This window comes from Peromyscus leucopus, chromosome 5, assembly GCF_004664715.2.
Source record: "Peromyscus leucopus breed LL Stock chromosome 5, UCI_PerLeu_2.1, whole genome shotgun sequence".
NCBI lineage: Eukaryota > Metazoa > Chordata > Mammalia > Rodentia > Cricetidae > Peromyscus > Peromyscus leucopus.
The window spans coordinates 17,194,425-17,214,134 of record NC_051067.1 but is presented as its reverse complement, the minus strand read 5'-3'; the positions used below and the strand labels follow the sequence as shown (position 1 = coordinate 17,214,134).

General features: G+C 43.9%; 1 protein-coding gene across 1 annotated transcript in view; it reads left to right on the top strand.

The window, feature by feature from the left end:
• Positions 1–7,477, top strand: part of Cap2 (cyclase associated actin cytoskeleton regulatory protein 2) — a 133,086-nt gene extending 125,609 nt beyond the window's left edge. The window contains exons 12-13 of the mRNA XM_028867687.2: positions 3,663–3,803; positions 6,876–7,477. Coding sequence (XP_028723520.1) covers positions 3,663–3,803; positions 6,876–6,959 — 225 coding nt within the window. The 3' untranslated portion in view covers positions 6,960–7,477. The remainder of the gene's footprint in view (positions 1–3,662; positions 3,804–6,875) is intronic.
• Positions 7,478–19,710: the final 12,233 nt, after the last annotated feature.

The following is a 19,710-nucleotide window of genomic DNA, read 5'->3' as shown; positions in this document are numbered from 1 at the left end:
AGGTAAAAACACAATCACAGACCAAAAAGTGAGACTGGTGATCTAACAGAAAAGCAATCAGGGAACAGTAACAATTCAGCATAAAAAGTGAAGTGGAGCCAGGCTGTGTTGGCACACACCTTTAATCCCAGCACCCGGGAGACAGAGACAAGCTGATCTCTGAGTTCAAGGCCAGCCTGGTCTACAGAGTGAGTTCAGGACAGCCAGGGCTACACAGAAAGACCCTTTCTTGAAAAACCAAAAACAAAACATGCCCCCCCTCCAAAAAAAAGAGTGTAGCGGTTGATACATGAAGATACGCTAGCCTGCCTAACAGAACGAGGAGTGTAAATGAATACCACGGTCACAGGTTTCTTTTCCACACTTATCTCTTTTACATTCGGAATGTCCTCGCTCTGCAGAGTGCCACATTCACAGACTCTAATGTGTAAAGGAGCTGTAATCGCAAGACTGATTGTTTGCTAAAATGTCTGATGTACAAGCTGTCATAGAAGGGGAACACTGGGGGCCCTGACACATCCCGGTGACGTAGTGAACCTGGTACACTCTCTGTAGGACAATTGGTGCCATGCACTAATCCATAGCCTGTGGCTGAGTCGTTCCGTGTTTATGTCCATACAGTAAAGCTCTAGTGACAGACTGGGCAAACATGGAAAGCGTATTTTGTAGTATCGTAGTAATGGCAATAAAAAAACAAAAAATATTTAAGTGTCCATCAACTGGCAAATGAATAAACAAATCTTCCTAGTTGAATACTATTCAACAGTTAAAGTGAATAATAAACTATACCTACAGGCATTAAAAAAAAACAGATGAATTTCAAAATCAGGCCAATAAAAAAAGGCACTGAGCAAAAGGGTAAGTTACAGGATGGCAGGTACTATATGATGAATCCATTCATTAAAAAACATCAAGAGTGTGCAAACCTATTCAACATAAAGCACACTTATGGCAGGCCAAGGGGCCCTCCTGGGCATTTCACCCAATAGACAGATCCTAAACAAACACAAAAAACAAACCAGGAGAGTACTTCCACACGGGGAGGGAAGAAATGAGGAGGAAGTGAGGAAAAGCGAGGTGGAAGATGGTGTCCAGGGTCTTCAGTGATACTGTGAGATCTTCATTCTTGTGGGAAAAACAAAACAAAACCGAAGCCAAGTGTGCGCTGCACACCTATGATCCCAGCGCTTGGGAAGACTCCTTGCAGTTAGAGGCCAGCTTGACCTGTATAGCAACTTCCAGGCCAGCCAGGGCTGCATAGTGAGACCCTGTCTCAAAAACAAACAAGCCAACACATTAAAGCCAAGAGTAACAGTGTACACCTGTGCCCACAGCACTTGGGAGGTAAAGGCAGAAAGGTCAGCAATTCAAAGCCATCCTTGGTGAGTTCAAGGCCAACCTAGGCTATATAAGACATGTTGGAGGGAGGAAGGAAGGAAGGAAGGAAGGAAGGAAGGAAGGAAGGAAGGAAGGAAGGAAGGAAGGAAGGAAGGAAGGAAGGAAGGAAGGAAATTTTCAGAAACACCAAAAAGAGAATAACCAAAATGTAAGGCTGATAAGGTTGCTGCAGGAAGTGTATGTATCTATTATTTTTTGTTTCTCTGCCTGAAAAACCTTGTAACTCTTTAAGGATGTGAACCTGCACTGTGAACAGTCGCCTCTGGAAAGATGAACCATTGGGTCCCCTGTACAGGGAAATAGAAGGAGCAATTTGGAGACAAGAGAAAGACATTTGATTGAACACTTAGTGAATTTTTGGATGTTCAAACCAAAAGAGTTCCATTACCTAGTTAAAGTGCCTAGTAAATTGTTTCCAAAGGGCCTGGGCACAACTGAAGCAGAAATCGGATTACCTGCCTGGGGCTGAGATGGGGACCGACTGTGAGTGGCCATTAGCGATATTTTTAAAATGGTAGAACCACCGTTCTAAAAGTGGCTTGTAGTCCTGATTGCACAACTCTGTACGTTTATGAAATAGCAGCCAATTGTACGCTTAAAATGGGTGAGTTGTATATTTTCAAATTTTACTACAATAATGTTATTTTTTTTTTAAAAAGAGAAAAGCTAAAGTTCATGTAATTTGGCCTAGTAATCTTATTTTTGACAAAATGTTCTAGGAAAACATACAGATTGTGGAAGACAGACAACAATAGTCAGTGGAGATTTTTTAAATTGTTAGGGAGAAATAATACTCATAAGCCAATCGTCTAGGACACACTGGCAGTTCATCACTTTCCTTTGCTTGGCTGCTGGTATCCGCGGTGTTCGGGGCTGGCATGTAAATGCTTGTCGTTATTATAACATAAACAAATCTAAACATTCTCAAAACATGACTACTGGCACATTTTTAAAGCACACATGTATACACACGTATATACACACATATATAAATAAATGCACACACATATAAATAAATGCACACACATATACATGCATACTCATGTATATACATGCACACACACACACACACACACACACACATATATATATATATATATATATATATATATATATATATACATACACACACTATTTTATTTCAGGCAGAGCCCTGCCTGTACTTACCTGACCTTGAACTACCCAGCTCTCTCTACCTTTCTCTCGGTCTGGGGTTCAATTCCAACTCAGTGTCCAGTTTCTATGGAGCAAGAGGAGGAGAGAGAGAAGCATGGTGACCGGGCTAGACGACCCGCCCCCAGGAATTCACTGGGCTCCTGCACCATCAACAGCACTGTTCCTTTGGTTTGCAAACTAGCCTTTTCTTTGGGTTGAAAGGAGAGATGTCTTTATTGCTTTAATTACCATTAGAAGAAGGAGAGTTCTGGAGTTGTAATAAGGTCTTTGGGAGAGCCCTATATCCCTGTGGACATTTGAGGTGGGCAGGTCTGGAAACTGATTGTGGGAGGAGAAATTTAAAACTGATCTGCATTTTTACCGGTCTTCGATATTTGTAAACAGTACAAAGCTCTGCTGCTCTGGCACAGGGTCCCGATTATCTCCGTGAATGTCCTCCAGTGGGCTTGAAACGAATACATTTTGAAATGCGTAGACACCTTTCTCAGATGAACTTCACCTTCAGCCCTGAGATTCTTACCCAGCAAATGACTTACGTGGGAAGAACGGTAGCGTTTCTTACTTATTCTAAAGTTTGGCAACAATCTACTTGGCTTCTATTCAAACTTACTCTCATTGTGCAGCGTCTGTATGGATATTTGTTTGAGCCCCAGTCTCACAGATAACTGTCAAAACTTACATTTTCAGCAAACGAATCCTGTTTCTCTTATCATGAAATCAGATACCCATCTCAGATTCACTAACTGGGTTGTGAGGCTTTTCTGAACATTTTAGCGGCTGCCTCCAAATCAATTCCTTAATTTCATCTCAAGAAAGAGACCCTGAGCGTTTAGGATTCTCCCTTGTTTAGTCCTTTCATTTTTGTCCCCAAATGACACCTATCCTGCACACACACACACACACACACACACACACACACACACACACACACACAGCACACTGCCCCAGTGAGTCCTAAATCTTAGCTTAACTGAACTCAAGCTACATCTGAAGGAATTCGGGAGAGTATCTGCTTGGGTACATGGTGATTTTTATTTTGATGCCTTGGTTCCTTCTCTCTCCCCCGCCCCCCCCCCCCCCAATTTCAGGTAATGGGAAGAGTGCCAACAATTTCCATTAACAAGACAGAAGGGTGCCACCTGTACCTCAGTGAAGACGCACTAGACTGTGAGATCGTGAGCGCCAAGTCATCTGAGATGAATGTCCTGATCCCTCAGGGCGACGATTATGTAAGTGCCTTCCAAAAGCCTGTCCAGCGACATCAATGTGGCACGTTCACATAGCATCCTTAGAGAGCGAGCGACTCCTCAGCTACCTTCTGATGAGCTTCCTCGGTAGACAACCTCACAAGCAGGTCAAAGGAACGGGGGAGCACCTTCCATGTGGCCCCTCTCCTGCTAGCCCCTGCATTTGTGTCTGGAGACATTTTGCTAAGTGTTCCTGGAATGAGCCAGCTCTTTGCATCTGAGTTCCTTTTATGTAGGACTAAATGTTTCCCTTTCCCCTGACGGGGGTGAACAAATGAAGAGAGATGCTTTGGGGGTTGAGAGGAAGAAAGGAGGAGGGATAATCAGTGGACCTACGCGTTTCTGTGCACCGAGGCCAAAAATGGTGTTGTCCTCTTAACATAAGGATCTGCTGGGATCCCAGCAGAAAGGTGGGCTCCAAACCCTGGAAAAACCTAGGGTTGGATTCGGGAGCCTCACCATGGGGCTCGGAATCTGAGTTCTTTGTGTATGTTGTAAGGGAGTGCACTCAAGCCGTGACATGTGTGCCGGTCAGAGGAAAACCTCAGGTGTCACCTTATCTGAGACAGGGCTTCTTGTTGGTCACCACTGTCCCGGCCACACTCCTGACCTTCTGGGGGTTAGTCTCTCTCCTCCTCTCATCTTGTCATAGAAGGGCTTAGGTTACAGGCATGCAATGTAGCATCTGTTCTGTGCATGGGTTTCGGGGTTCAAACTTAGGTCCTCCTGCTTAGACATACATCTTTCCAGCCCCAGAATCATGTTTCTTAGCAGGCTCCCAAGTAAGTTCTCATACTATCAGTCCATTGAATTCCTCATTTAGAAACACTAGCCCAAGTGATTCAGCCAGAATTTCCTTTCTTTACATCTTCTCCCCAATGAAGCAGCTTAAAAAAAATTAATTGAATAAATCCTGGTTTTCTGTTTTCTTTTTTCTTTTTTTTTTTTTCCTTTGGATTCTGAAATATGGCATCTCTGCTGGTTGTTATTGCATGGAAGTAGTAGGAGAATAAACACATGGAGAATTCTAACTGTGTGGGGCAGGAGCAGGCAGCAAATCAAGAGCTTTAACAAGCATCCTTCAGGAGAGGGGCCACACCAGCCAGATGGGTCAGTTAGCAGCTATCTCAAGAGCAATCAGCAGACAGGTTGATTTCCTTAAGCAGAGATTATCTACACCCATCAATTCTTTCTTCAGCTCTGCCCACGCATGCCTCATGCTGCAGCCTCGAGTTCCTCGTTTGAGTCTCAAGCCCGCTACTCTGCAGACAATGAGTGTTGTTTCACCACTCTGGGTACAGACTCTAACCTCAAGCTAGACGAGCATTCCCTCTTGGGTTCTCAGCCAACACAGATGGGCAGCAGAGTAGGAGAGCCGTATGCATGCTGGGCCATCCCTGGTCTTTGTAGGTATATAAGCAGAACTTCAGCTGTATGGGAACTGGATCAACTAAGACGAGCGGTGGGGTTTGGATGAGCACTTCAAACTCATTAAGCTGGTCTCTGGGCATGCTACCAGGCATCTGTAATTGTTAAAGAGGTTCAGGTGGATTCCAGTGTGGAGCCCAGCTTGAGACCCATTGGCTTAGACAATGAACATAATCCAAGCCTAAGCTTTTGTACTAAAATGTAGCCTTGCCTCTTTGGGTCAATGCAATTGCTCCCTCAAGTTATTGGACCTCTTGACACGTTTTCCAGCAGGAGGTGGGGGGGGGGGAGCAATGCAGGCCCTGCCTTGGATGGTGGAATGGACAGTGGGCATGCTTCAAAGCAACCTCCCAGAGAAGAGTGATGGAGGGGTCAGTCTCTTTGATGCTGGAGCACCTTACTATCAAAGAGGCCCCTGCATGACTGGGCATGTACCTAGCATGCAGTAGACTCTGGGTTCCATCCCCAGCGTGAGGTCTGTAGCAGTTCACTTGAGAACAAACACTTGAACAGGAATAGCAGAAATGATGCCAGGTGTACACACGCATTATATCACTCAAGATGTTTCTATTGTAAGCTGAAGACTGTGACATACATTTGTAGTCTTAGTACTTGGGAGGTTGAGGTAGGCGAATCATGATGAGTTCAAGGCTACATAGCATAAGACCCTGTATCAAAAATTATTTGATTTTTCTATTGCAGGTTCCATTTTAGAATTCTTTCCTTATTGCAGCAAAATGAGTAAATAGATCACTTCTCAAGACTGTACAGGAAGTCCAGTGAAGATCCAGAAGCCAGAGCTGAGGGAGGCATGAGTGTATGTGTGTGTGTGTGTGTGTGTGTGTGCGCGCGCGCGCGCATGTGTGTGTGTTCCTCATGCCCAAAGAGCATTTTTACAATGTCTCAAAGTAGACAGGTCTGGGCTTCATTCACACACTGATGCCTCCTGAGAGTTTGGTGACCAGATCTTCCCACTCTCTTCCCCAGCCCCGCCAAATCAGAATTAATAAGACCACAGGCTGACTCGGTGTATGTTCAGGTTTGATGGGGAGCAGTGGCTGAGAGAGACTGCCTGGGCTTGCACACTGGCTGTTCTGTTCACTGGTGCTGCCATCCCTGGCTGGCTGCTGACCATCTCAAGCCTCTGCTCCCAGCAGATGGCATCTCAGTAGCACTGAGCTCATGAGGTCTTTGGAGATCACCTGAGTTTGGTGTCTGGTGCTCATAAGAATGCCTACTTTGGAGCTCGGGGTATAGTTGTAGTATTTGCCTACCACAAATGAGGCCCATGGGTTCCACCTCCAGCAGCCCATTAACCTATTGGCACGTGCCTGTAATCCCAAAACTCAGACTCAGAGGTTGAAGGCCAGCCTCACTCAAGTACATAGTGAGTTCAAAGCTAGCCTGGGTTCATGAGACCTGTCTCCAAAAGCAAGCCTGGTTCTTTGTAAATACAGTCAGAATGACCCCAGCATGCAGTCACAGAATACTCCGGTCTGCACATGACTGGGACCTCTCTAAGATACAGATTAGGATTTGATGCAGTTTCGTTCGCCCGTCAAACAACATCTGTCAGCAAAAGGAACTTTTCATGGAAATAACTCTGCCCTTCTCTACTTCTTCCAGAGAGAATTTCCTGTTCCTGAGCAGTTCAAGACAGTGTGGGATGGATCCAAGCTGGTCACCGAACCCGCGGAAATTATGGCCTGACACCCGGGAGGTAGCCTTCCCTGAGTCTCCTCTAGAAAACCAACAGAAGCAAGTAGCTAATAGGAACTAGATTTCACCACAGCCCCTGCCTCTGTGTCAGCCTCCTGCAGTTCTGTGCTGTGGAAACAGTGTCCTTTCTGGCGTGCTTTTGTGGGCATTTCGAAATATTTAACATTTGATCATGATTATTGTGTGATTTTAGTTCCACATGAGCACAGAAGAATTAAAGGAGAAAGAATTCTGTTCCTATCGTATCGTGGACACCGTAACTGACAAGGGAAATCCCTGCTCATTTTGTCACTTAGGTTTAATTGCTAGAAAAATGAAGCCTTAGAGAATCGCTGTATGTTTTTACCTTCTAGACAATTTTAATATGATAAAATAGTCTTGTGCCCCGAAAAATATGACTCTATTTTTAATTTTTACATGTTCACCTTTATCGGCGTGGCTATCCTGTCAGCATGAATACATACTTCAATACATGCTTTTATAAGCACACACACACACACACACACACACAAAAAAAAAAAAAAAAAAAAAATTCCAAGGACCAAACTCAGTTTCTTGGTCCTGGGAAAAACAATATATCCTCTATAGTTAGTGAAAAACAAAAGAAATTCTAACTTCTCATCTTAAATATTTTCCTGCTGAGTCGCTTGAAAATGCTTATTTGTCTGCATATCCTGAAGCCACATGGCGGGAGGGGGATGCGATCCTCATTTTGCTGTGTAATACCTCATAGCTCTGCTCTAAGAACGGCTCAGTCTTTGCGTTCCAGTTTTGAAGTCACTCACACTACCCAACGCCCCATGCAGCCTCTCAGGCTTGTTAGAAATGGGTTCCTCTTCCATCCACCAGGCTTGCCATGCTAACCAACCTCCAGGATGAACACGGAGAGCCAGACTATCGCTTCCTCCACTGTTTGTTCTGCTCTGCTCGGTGTTCTAGTCTGGATAGTACACACTTTTTCCAGTGAGCAGTGGCGCTCGCCATAGCTCTTCCCTGCACAGCACTGGGAACCCTGCAGATTCTTGTCACACTGTAGCACAACGCTTGTGGAGCCAATGGGAGCGTCCACATTGTGCCTATGAGAGCCTCTGAATATCATTTTCATTTTATGAATAGCTTCTATAGCCATATAGTATTCAGATCACTGATGTTCATGTATCAAGGTTTTGCTATAAAAGTTCTGTCCTTATGAATAATGTTGTGGCTTTAGTAAATATCATTTTTGAACAGTAAACTTACACTAAGTAAAAACTAATTGTTTAAATACTGAGATGAATTCTGGGTGGTTTTTGTTGTTATTATTGTTGTTTGCATGCTTGTTGGTTTGTTCATTTGTTTGGAGTCAGCCAGGGATTCAAAGTGAGACACTGTCTAGAAAAAAAAAAAAAATTACAGGACCAGAGACATGGCTCAGGGGACGGAGGCGCTTAATGTCAAGCCTGGCAGCCTGAGTTTGAACTCCAGGAACCATGTGGTGGAAAGAGAGAACTGACATAGACAAGTCCTCTGAACTCTACATATGAATCATGAATATGCATGCCAGTACACACACACACACACACACACACACACACACACACGCTCGCACAAATAAGCGAGCCAGTGGTGGCGGCGCACGGCTTTAATCCCAGTACTCGGGAGGCAGAGGCAGGCGGATCTCTGAGTTCGAGGCCAGTTTGGGCTACAGAGTGAGTTCCAGGACAGGCACCAAAGCTACACAGAGAAACCCTGTCTTGAAGAAAACAAAAAACAAACGAAAAAAAAATGTCAAAATGAGACTGGAGACACGGCTTGGCAGTTGAGAGCTTTGCTACTCTTGTGGAGGACCCAGGTTTGGTTTCAGCACCCACATGGCAGCTCACAACCATCTGTAACTCCAGTTCCAAGGGATCTGACATCCTCTTCTGGCCTCCATGGGTGTCTGTAAGCATGTAGTGCACTTGCACACTCAGTCACACACACGTACACATAAAATTAAAATTTTAAAAGTCAAAGTGAAAATCACTATCAGAATGTTACATATTTGCATTTAAATGGCCTTATGTAGCCCAGTTTTTAAAAATTAAAAAATAAAATAAGAAGGAAAGAAAACAAGTGGCAGAAAGTCAAGGACCAAGGGCCTTCTACGTCTCCTTAGTATCTCAAGATGGAAATGAAAATCCCAAAGGAAGTCTTTGTCATAAATCCTTCCCTGGATAATACTGCCCCCAACCCAGGTAAATTGCTTCTGAAAGTCTTCCCTTTTACAGCAAAACATCTTGAGGTGAAATAATAGGGAATGCATGCCATGGAATTCATTTATTCCTTCCCTCGTTGGAAATGTTTACATCGCCTTAGAAGGCATGACTCTGTCCCAGGGATGCTGTCATGTTAAAGAGGAGGAAGCTGGGACCCAGGGACGCCCGCCCCTTGCACAATGAGAAGCAACAAGGTCGAGTGAGGGTTGCCTCAGCTTGCTCTAACTACCGGACTTTGTTCCATCTCCCATCTCTCTGAAGGGCTTGACAGTCATCAGATCCGGTGGCTCCTTCCCATTCACAGTACAGTTCTAGACACCGCCCTTTCCTGTGTGTCACGCATCTCTGCCTCCTCCGTCTCAACTCTTTACTCAATGTTCCTTTGCCTCCCTTCAGTCCATCGCTCTCACATCTACTTGTGTCTGAATCCATCTCCCCAGTTCCTTATTCTTGGTGTCCCAACCTCTCGGTGTGGCTATAGTCACACGCATTTCCCACACTTACCCAGTTTTCCTCAGCCACCCCTCCAGTTTACTGTTAGTCACTTGCTGTTTAGATACCTAATAAGAAGCAGTTTCAGGCCGGGCGGTGGTGGCACACGCCTTTAATCCCAGCACTCGGGAGGCAGAGCCAGGCGGATCTCTGTGAGTTCGAGGCCAGCCTGGGCTACCAAGTGAGCTCCAGGAAAGGCGCAAACCTACACAGAGAAACCCTGTCTCGAAAAACCAAAAAAAAAAAAAAGAAGCAGTTTCACAAGGGTAGGTTTATTTCGGCTTACAGTTTTAAGGAATACCGTCCACCTTGGTGGGGAGGTGTGGCAGCAGGAATGTGCGGTAGCTGGACACATCGCAGAGAGCTAGACAGGAAGAGGAGCCTGGTTGCCAAATCTCAAGGCCAGTGGCCCACATCCCCTTGACAGGCTCCACCTCCTAAAAAGGTTCCATAATCTTCAAAAACAATATCACCTACTGGAGACCAAGTGTTCAAGCATTTGAATCTGTGAGGGACAGTGCACACTGAAACCAGAACAGGTCCCCCATACTTTCCATCATAGATTTATAATTACCTATTTCCTGTGGTAGGACACACAGAAAGGAAGGGAAAAACAGTTCAGTGTTCTTTTTTTTTTTTTAAAGTGTTCTTTTTTAATACAATGTTTGCAATTGTCTTTGTAGCTTGGGCTGAACTAGAACTTGCTACCTACCCATGCTGGCCTTAGATTGACAGTTCTCCCACCACAGCCCTATGAGCACTGAGATTATAGGCGTGAGCCATCATGGCTGGTTCATGGTTCAGTCTTAGATGTGTGTTTTCAGGATGTCTTTGTGGCATATAACTAAAAATGTCAGTCAATAGATATGCAGCTGTGGCGTCCTTGTCTCGGACACCAGCTCCTTAGGAATTATTTCATGAGCTAAATATTCCAAAAATGAATCTCATTAAACATGCTCATTACAAAGAACTTATTCTAAAATGCTGGTACTGTCTGTACCACTGTAGGTACAGACACAGTTTTGACAGCCATTTTGAGGGCTTTTGTCCCTGCGATGGACACACGCTGGTTTTATAAGGTTAGCCTTCTTGAGCACATTTCAGGAATTCTGTGTGTGATGAGGCTTCTGTCTGCTCTGCATGGAGAAGAGAAACCAGAGGGAGCCATACCACAGCCCTTCACCCAGACTGCTGCAGCTGCCTTTCTGTTCCTCTGTTTGGTTAGTAACTTGGCACAGAATATACAAGGAACAAAGGGTAATGTTTGCCCAAAAGAGCCTGTGTTCAGGTTTCCCTCCAGCACAAAGTCTGGTTTCATAGTCAAAGATAAGTTTTTGCCTAAAGCTGCAACTTTAGATGTTTGGGGTCTAAGTCCACTTTCTTCTCACACTTTGCATTTTAGAAGCAGTGTGTGGTGGCACATGCCCAGAATCCCAGCACTTGGTAGGCAGAGGCAAGAGGACCAGGCTTTCAAGGTCATGGTCAGGTCCCTAGTGAGTTCAAGGTCAGCCTGGGCTACAGAAGACCATGTCTCAGAATAATAACCAAACAAAAAACATTTTCAGGACCATCAGTGATCATTTAAAAAAAAAAAAAAAGGATTCCTCATTATGAACCAAAGAACCAAATGAAAGATACATCCCTTATTAAGCCATAATGCCAATTTTAAAATTCCATATGCCAACATTACTGAAAAGAATATTTTAAAAAATCAGCCAGCTGGGCAGTGGTGGTGCATGTCTTTAATTTCAGCACTTGAGAGGCAGAAGCAGGTAGATCTCCTAGTTCAAAGCTGGCCTGGTCTACAGAGTGAGTTCCAGGACAGCCCAGAGTACAGCAGGGCTACACTAAGAAACCCTGCCCCGAAAAAACAAAATAAAATTTAAAAAATGAGCTGATGCTGAGAAGGTAGCTCAGCTGGTAGAGTTCTTGACTCCTAGGAATGAAGCCCTGGGTTCAAACTGCACTAAACAGATATGGTGGCCAAGCTTAGTAGCAAAGAGCAGGAGGATCAGAAGTTCAAGGTCATCCTTGGCTGCTTAGCAAGTTTGTAGCCAGCCTGGAGCTATGTAAGACCCTAGCTATAGATGAATAGATGATAGATGGATGGATGGACAGGTGGATAGATAGATAGATAGATAGATAGATAGATAGATAGATAGATAGATAGATAGATAGATAGAGTCAGTTGGTAATTCCCTAAGATCAATAATTCACTTTGGCAACTAAACAGAAACCATGTCTGTTTAAAATATTTTTAATGATAACCTTATGAATTGGTTAGCTGTATTGGAGAGTCAGTAAACTTACCAGGGAAAATCTTTCTATGAATATAACAATTGTGTAGAGTTGATTAGGAAGCTCAAGATTTGCTTGCAAAGACTGATGGCCCTTTCTTCCTTGTTTATTGTCCCCACGGGCACAGTCATGGCCACACAACAATGAACAAAGTGCATCGCCTAGCAGGACTGACCCTCACAACACATGTCCTCCAGCAGCCTGCCCTGCCCACAGCTGCCCTGCTTCCTGCATTTTGATCAAGTCTCAAAGCTGTGACGCAATGCCAGAGTCAGATGGACCACAGGTGTCAGGAACACAGCTGCTGTCTGCAATCCAGTTCCAGTGAACGGGTCTTCTTTCACGGACACTGAAGACCTCTCCTGTGGTATCGCTAAAAGACGGGGAGACAGTGTGAGAACTGTTTACAAGAGCCGTGGAAAAATACTTCAGAGGGAAAGGCCAGGTGTGGTGGGGTACTCCTCTAATCTCAGCACTGAAAGGTTGAGTAGGAAAATGATGAGGATGAGGCCAGCCTAGGCTATCTTGCCCCAAATTACTAGAGAAAGGGCGGGCTGGATGATTCAGATGGTGAATGCACTTGTACAGACCTAAGGAACTGAATTCCATCTCTGGAACCCACAGCGGGAAGTGGAAGGACTCAACTCCTGAAAGCTGTCCTCTGTCCTACCCATGTGCCTGTTGTATGCACAGGTAGGCAGACACACACGCGCGCGCGCACACACACACACACACGCATGCATGCATGCATGCATATGCGTACATTTCTTGGAATATAGTTTTTAAAGGAGGTGTAAGTGTGTGTGATACACAGAAGCCCTGAATGACTCCCCAGGCATCCCCTGTAATGTTATCAACTTGACACCATTTACGATGGCAAACTGAAGCATAAATGTCAGTATTTATTTGACAAATTTAATCAGTAGGATGCTAACCTTGCATATCTACAGAAAACCGTACTTGAACATCTGAGTGATCCAAACACCTGGCCAGACTCTCTAGTTAGGGTCAGTTTTGGCTTTTGTTTGTTGGTTTGTTTCTTGCACTCAGTTGCAGCCGTGCACCTGGATGAGAGGACTGAGGACAGACCGTGGTGGGTCTGCAAGCAGCGAATGGAAGAAGGAACGAGGCCCTGTTGTAAACAACCAAAATCTGCTTCACAGAGTGATCAGCAATGCTCTGACTTGTTAGCATTTAAAATGCCAGCAGTATGCCCTACATTCTGCGTGCTGCTTCTACCAACTGGCTAGACAGCCACTTTCTCTAATTAAATTCACCTCCTCTACAGTTCACAGAAGGAGATGTCTATTTTCCTCAAAAAGGATTTGATGTCCTATAAGGTAGAGGTAATTCCAATAGCTTGTCATCAATTAAGAAGTAGACACATAGTTCATTAATCCTTTAAGAACGTCAGCATGTTCTTGCATTCACTGGACAGAGGTCGCTATGAGGGTCACGTGATCTGGTTTCCATCTGGGAACTACCAGAGGTATGTCCATCTGACCAATGCCTAACACTACTTTCAAGAATGATGTAACCCTTAAAACAAAATCAGTGCTGGGGAGAGAGTCCAGTGAGTAAAGTGCTTACTGTGCACACATGAGGACCCCAGTTCAGCTCCCCAAAACCCACATCCAAAAAAAAAAAAAGCACAGGCCTGTAATTCCTGGGGAAGCAGAACTGGGTAGAGCGTAGAGCACAAAGCCATTCAACCTCGCCAGTCAGCGAGCTCCGCATTGAGTGAGAGAAATAGTCTCAACTAATAACAAGGTCCCAGGGTTCCGAGCTCGACTGATACATCTACACAACCCCCACACCCAAGGCTGAGGGAATACCACAGAAGAAAGGATGGGAAGTTTGTAAGAGCCAGAGGACCAAGATGTCTGCTGAGAATCTCCTGTGAATAGCAGGAAAGCCACATTCATGAAATTGCAATAATATGGACGCCTAAAAATTAGCAACGTAGTGACACCACCAGTTGAAATGCTGAGATGGATAGAGAAAACCCTCAAGGCCTCAGCCCTAGATGAAGAGCCGTGGTCAACTAGGGGCTGCTGAGAGAGGGAGGATTTGTTCCAAGGATGAGTATATATATGTAGTAATAACAATAATAATAATAGTAGTAATAATAATAAAATATGAGGTCATAAATTTAAGAGGAAATGGGGAGACATGGGAAGAGTTAGAGGGAGAGAGAAAGGGGTAGAAATTATGTAAATTATAGTACTCGAATATGAAATTCTCAAAAAAATTTTAATTGAGGAAAAGGTGCCTTTTAGAGCTGAGCACTCCAGATCACGTCTCAGCTGCTGTTGCTAAGGCCCTTAGGCAGACCCAGGTTGGCTCTCAGAAAGTATCTTTTTCACTGGTTTAAGCCAGCTGGCCCTCAAGCCTGTTAGGGATGAGTCATCCCACAGGTATGGAGGTGGGGAAGATCTGGGAGAGCTACAGAAGGAGAAAAACTATGATCAAAATGTATTGAATAAATTTTAAAGCCAACTTGAGAGAAAGAGAGAGAGGATGACCTGGACCAATGGGAGGCAGTCATGTCACACCAGCAGATGCATATTCATCAGACCTTCCCCCAGGGTAGGGTGGAGGAGGGTATATAAGGCTTGCCTCTTGCTGAATACACTGAGCTTGTTGTTTCAACATTCTCCCAGAGTCTCTATCATTGACTCTGCACCTACTTGGCCCTCTCCCTCAAAGGGAACAACAGCACAGGACCCTGCCACACTTACCTACCCAATTTCACATTCTTTCTCTCTCTCAAAAAAAAAAATACCAAAAATCAAAACAAACAAAACTTTAAAAGATAAAAAATGCCAAGCCCCCTCCCCCCCAAAAAAGCACGCATACACACACTAAAATGGAGTCCATTTTGTGTTGGTCAACTACTCCTAGGCATGAGGCCTTCCCTGCAGTGTGGTTAATACATCCAGTGTCAGTACACATGAGAAAACTGAGTTTCCATTTCCCAGCAGGTTTTTCAATTGCAATTATCTTCTTTGTTAGGGGCAGGAATTTATATCCATGTCCCCTGCTGCAGGCCGCAGGAATATATCATAAGAACTCAGCTGGTTATGGCAAAGTCACTACCTGGAGGGATCAAGGAATTCCTCCAGAGGAAGCCAAATCCCAAGGAGCTTTTGGTGTTGTTCGGCTTGTTGTGTATCAGCTGTATTCTGTTGTGAAAATCATGTGTGCCTTCATAGTTTTCCCAATTGACTTTTCCCTAAGAAGGGCTAACAGTGTGGACTGATCACTCTCTGGACACACACATTCCAGGTATTTGGAGAACTGCCTCAGGAAAGGCTTTCTCTGGAATCAGATATCTTCCTTAGCCACTTTCAAGGACTACCAGTAATAACAGTCCACATGAAAGTCTCCTGATTTAAGGTAAATTCCACAAGAAGACACTGCCTAGGTCATGTGGACCTTAAGTAATAGCTTTACACAATTTAGCTCAGACCCTCCTTTCTTACAGCCTTACTAACTTTATAGACCTCTAACTCCTTACCTAACCACTTCTAGGAATATTTAGATAACCTTCTGCGCTGACAGCTATGCTCAGCCTGAACCCCAGTTCAAGCCTCCCTGTAATTATCATTAGCAGCATCCGGCCAGGTCCATCCCCAGATGGAGGAAAGTGCCTTATCAGAGATACCTCTGTACTCTCTAAGAACAAACTTAAGCATCCAGGCTACCTGTTTGAGAAGGCCTGGAGGATGTGTCAATTAAGCTTCATTTTCTCCTTTCCCAAATCTTACCTCTAGTTCCATCCAGATCTCCCGTTAACTATCACCAGAGACATCTAGCTATACACAGGTTGCCTAGCGACCAAGCACACTTTCCCCCACCCTGCAGAAAAATGGCAGATAGCTTGGACAGATTGGAGCCACAGGAAAAAAGAAGGCAGTTTTATTTTCTCCCATTGACCTAGCAACTTATAGAGTCTTAACGTTTTCTACCAATCATGTTTAAGACTATAGTGGAGCACATAAGTTTCCTCTTCTTAGATATTACCCGAATTTAGCCCTTAGTTAATTCATTTCCTCATTGGCCACTTCCCTTTGGGGTTGCAAATGATAATTAACAGTTATTGCCCCTCTATGTGATTCTTATCACTCCTCCGTTTGACCCTGGAAGCCTGGCTTTGTACTGCCAAGGGACTATTGCTTGTAAGTGTATATATACCAGGACTTCCAGGGCACTGGAGGATGGAGAAGAGAAAAGAGAATGGAAGAACTAGATGGGTAAGAACTTGAGAGGAATAAACTGAGAGGGGGAAGAACTAGATTGAAGGGCTATAAGTGAGTACTAGAGGAACAAGATGGAAGATGAGGAAGAGCCAGATGGGGAAGAACAAGATGAGGAAGAACAAGATGAGAGAAAAGGAGACGGGAGAGGAGCTGATAGGGGAAAGAACTAGATGGATGAGAACTTAGAAGGGGTAGAACTAGATGAAGGAATTAAGATAGAACCTAGAGGGGACAGCAGGTAAATGTAAAGAGAAATCAGGCAAGAAAGGAGTTAAAAATGAGAGCAGAGTATAAGCTTGTAGAGAGAGAAGTGACAGAATAATAAAGTGTATGGACTAAGGAGTTTCGTGTACATAGATTCATTTCTTTTCATCAAAGATTAATTATCAGCTGGTTGTAGATTCTTCCCGGACCCTGGGAGGGGACTGTCGAGGGGCTGGACCCCCCTAGTCCCTGATAGTTCCCTTCTCTGGACTAGAATTTTTGTCTGGCTTGAACTTGTCCAGATCTTGTGCATGCTGTCACGGACACACACACACACACACACACACACACACACACACACACACACATCCTTTAAGATGCTTTAGCAGGTGGGGAGACGACTCGAAGGTCAAAGGGCTCGCCACACAAATGTGAGAACCAGAGTTCAGATCCCAGCAGCCATATAAACACCAGGCGGCAGTGATGGCCTGCCTAGAATCCCAGTTCTCTGGAGACAAAGACCAAGAATCCCTAGGGTAAGGTAGGTACTTAGACCAGCCAGAGTCCATGAGCTCCAGGCTCAGTAAGTGACCCTGACTCAATAAACGAAATGCAGAGTGATCTAAGAAGACAACTGAGATCAACCTCCTGCCTCCACATGCAAGACACACACTGCCTACATCCATGAGACACACATGAACATATGCCAAACACATAACACATACAGAACCAAAAAAAATGTTTTAGAAAGACAATTACTTTTTAAATTCTAAAAATATTTTAAATGCATACTTTCTACAACACCAGAAAAGGTAAAATAAAAAAACATGTATCCTCCATATCCTTACAAAAGAGACTATAAAGTCATTTTTTTTTCTCTAGCTCTAACTCTCATAGATTTTTGTTTTGTTTTGATGGTGGCTAATTACATAGAAATTATATTCAACAGTGAAAGTATAAAATCCATTGTGCAGTTATGTTGGTGAGACTTGATGGAAGTAGCTTCTGATATTACAAAGACACAGTCTCACAGTGAACTGTGGGGATCAGGGGTCCTCAGGCTCTTACAGTCATTCCCCACTTCTTCTGCAATGTTCCCTGAGACCAAGATTGACACCGATGGACTGGCCAGAGTGGACGGGGAAAGCCCCCAGGGCCTAAACCACACACAAAGAACTACAGGCAACTGAGGAGAGCTGGGAAATGGAGAGGTGGCCTTCCCCAGGGAAGAGCACATCAAACTGTGTCCAGTACCAAACTGTCAGACCTGGAAACATATATTCAAGCAACATTATACAGACTGCGCAGGTTGTTTAGATATACATATATGCATACAATAACAATCCATGAAAAATGAGGCCATGAATTTGAAGGAGAGTGTGGAGGTATGTATATGGGAGGATTTGGAGGAAAGGAATAAAGAAAGGAGAAAAGTTGTAATTATATTGTAATCTCAAAAATACAAAAAAAGTGGGGATATTGGAAACATTAAAGCATCATAAAAAAAATCCAACATGAAGCTCTATAGCTCTACAGCCATTTTGAATGGCTCTTCTTGACGTGTACAGTCCTTGTGTCTGATTAATTTCAGCGTGTGATTTTTGCACCTTTTTTATAATGAAATATAATATATATCAAAGTGTAAAAATACAATAGACTATACCTAAATAAAGATAAAAAGTAAAACCTATGATATAACAGAAAGTTTAAATGTGATAAACTATACTACATAATTTTTTTAAAGTCAAAAATGCACATATTCTGTTTTTAAATGCCTCAGTTAAAACAAAGTATCAGCCGGGCAAGAGTGGGCCATAGACATTTCTAGAGCTCAAGAAATGGAGGCAGGAAGATCAGGAGTTCAAAGTTACCTCAGCTACACAGTGAACTTAAGGCCAACTTGAGCTACATGAGACCTTCTCTTAAAAAACCAAAACTTAACACAAAGCATCTCAATGTTAAAAGATTGAGCAAAGAGAAAGAACTCTGTATAGTGGCACATGCCTTTAACAGTACCACAGGAGACAGAGGCAGGTAGAGCTCTATGAGTTTGAGGCCAGCCTGGTCTATGTAGTGAGTCCCAGGGCAGCCAGACATGTATAATAGAGAGACTCGGTCTCAAAATTAAATAGAAAAACGGAAAGTGAGTCACAAAATCAGAAACGTGCAGTGAAACAAAATTTAGGGCAAATGCATTAAACTCTCTTGTGAAGATTCACCTGATGTGGTTATGGTCACCAGGACAGTTCATCTTTTGATTGATGTAAATGAAGTGCATTGATTTGGGACCTTAGTACATGCAGGTGCTGTGGAAACCAGCAGAGGGCACTGGAATCCCCTTGGAGCTTGGGTTTCATGTGATCATGAGCCACCTAACAAGTGTGCTAGGAACTGAACTCCAATCCTCCGCAAGAGCAGCAAGTGCCCTTAACCACTGAGCTCTCTCTCCAGCCTCCAGTGTAGAAATTCAATTCGTATTTTAAATAATTCTCCAAAGAGGAAAACCCTACTGCAATTCCAATCAAGTAGCAACGAGAACTCCTTCTACAGTAGATTATAGAATGACAAGCATTCTAGCCTAAAAGTTAGGAAAAGGAAGCAAACATGATTAAGGCTTATAGAGCAAGTAAGTGAATAAACGCTATAAAAAAAAATTAGGGCTGAGGGGATGAATCGGTGGGGCAGGGTGGGTACCCAGCATGAATGAAGACCTAGGCAGAGTGTGTGTCCAGCATGAATGAAGACCTGGGCAGAGTGTGTGTCCAGCATGAATGAAGACCTGGGCAGAGTGTGTGTCCAGCATGAATGAAGACCTGGGCTCCATCCCCAGCACTGCAGTAAATTGGACCCCTTTTTTTTTTTTCTTTCAGTGAAGCAAAAGTGAAAGCAAATGTTACTTTATGTTTGAAAAAGTTGTGAAGACTGTGAAAGTACCTATTTTCTCAGGCGAATCCTGTGGGAGACAGATAAGCATGCTTTCCTTATGCTTCAAGTCTGTTACAATTAGACAAGGTCTCCTGTGTAGCTCTGGCTGTCCTGCAACTTCCTATATAGACAAGGCTGGCCTCTAAGGCACAGAAGCCCACCTGCCTCTGCCTCCCAAGTGCCAGGATTAAGGCATTAGCTACCATTCTCTGTGTGTAGCAAGCTTCGAATTAAAAATAGATTAGAGGTAAGCAAACAAGTAAGAAACAGTATGTTTTTTTTAAAATGTAAAGTACAAAGTGCCAGTTAGTAAACAGACTCTCC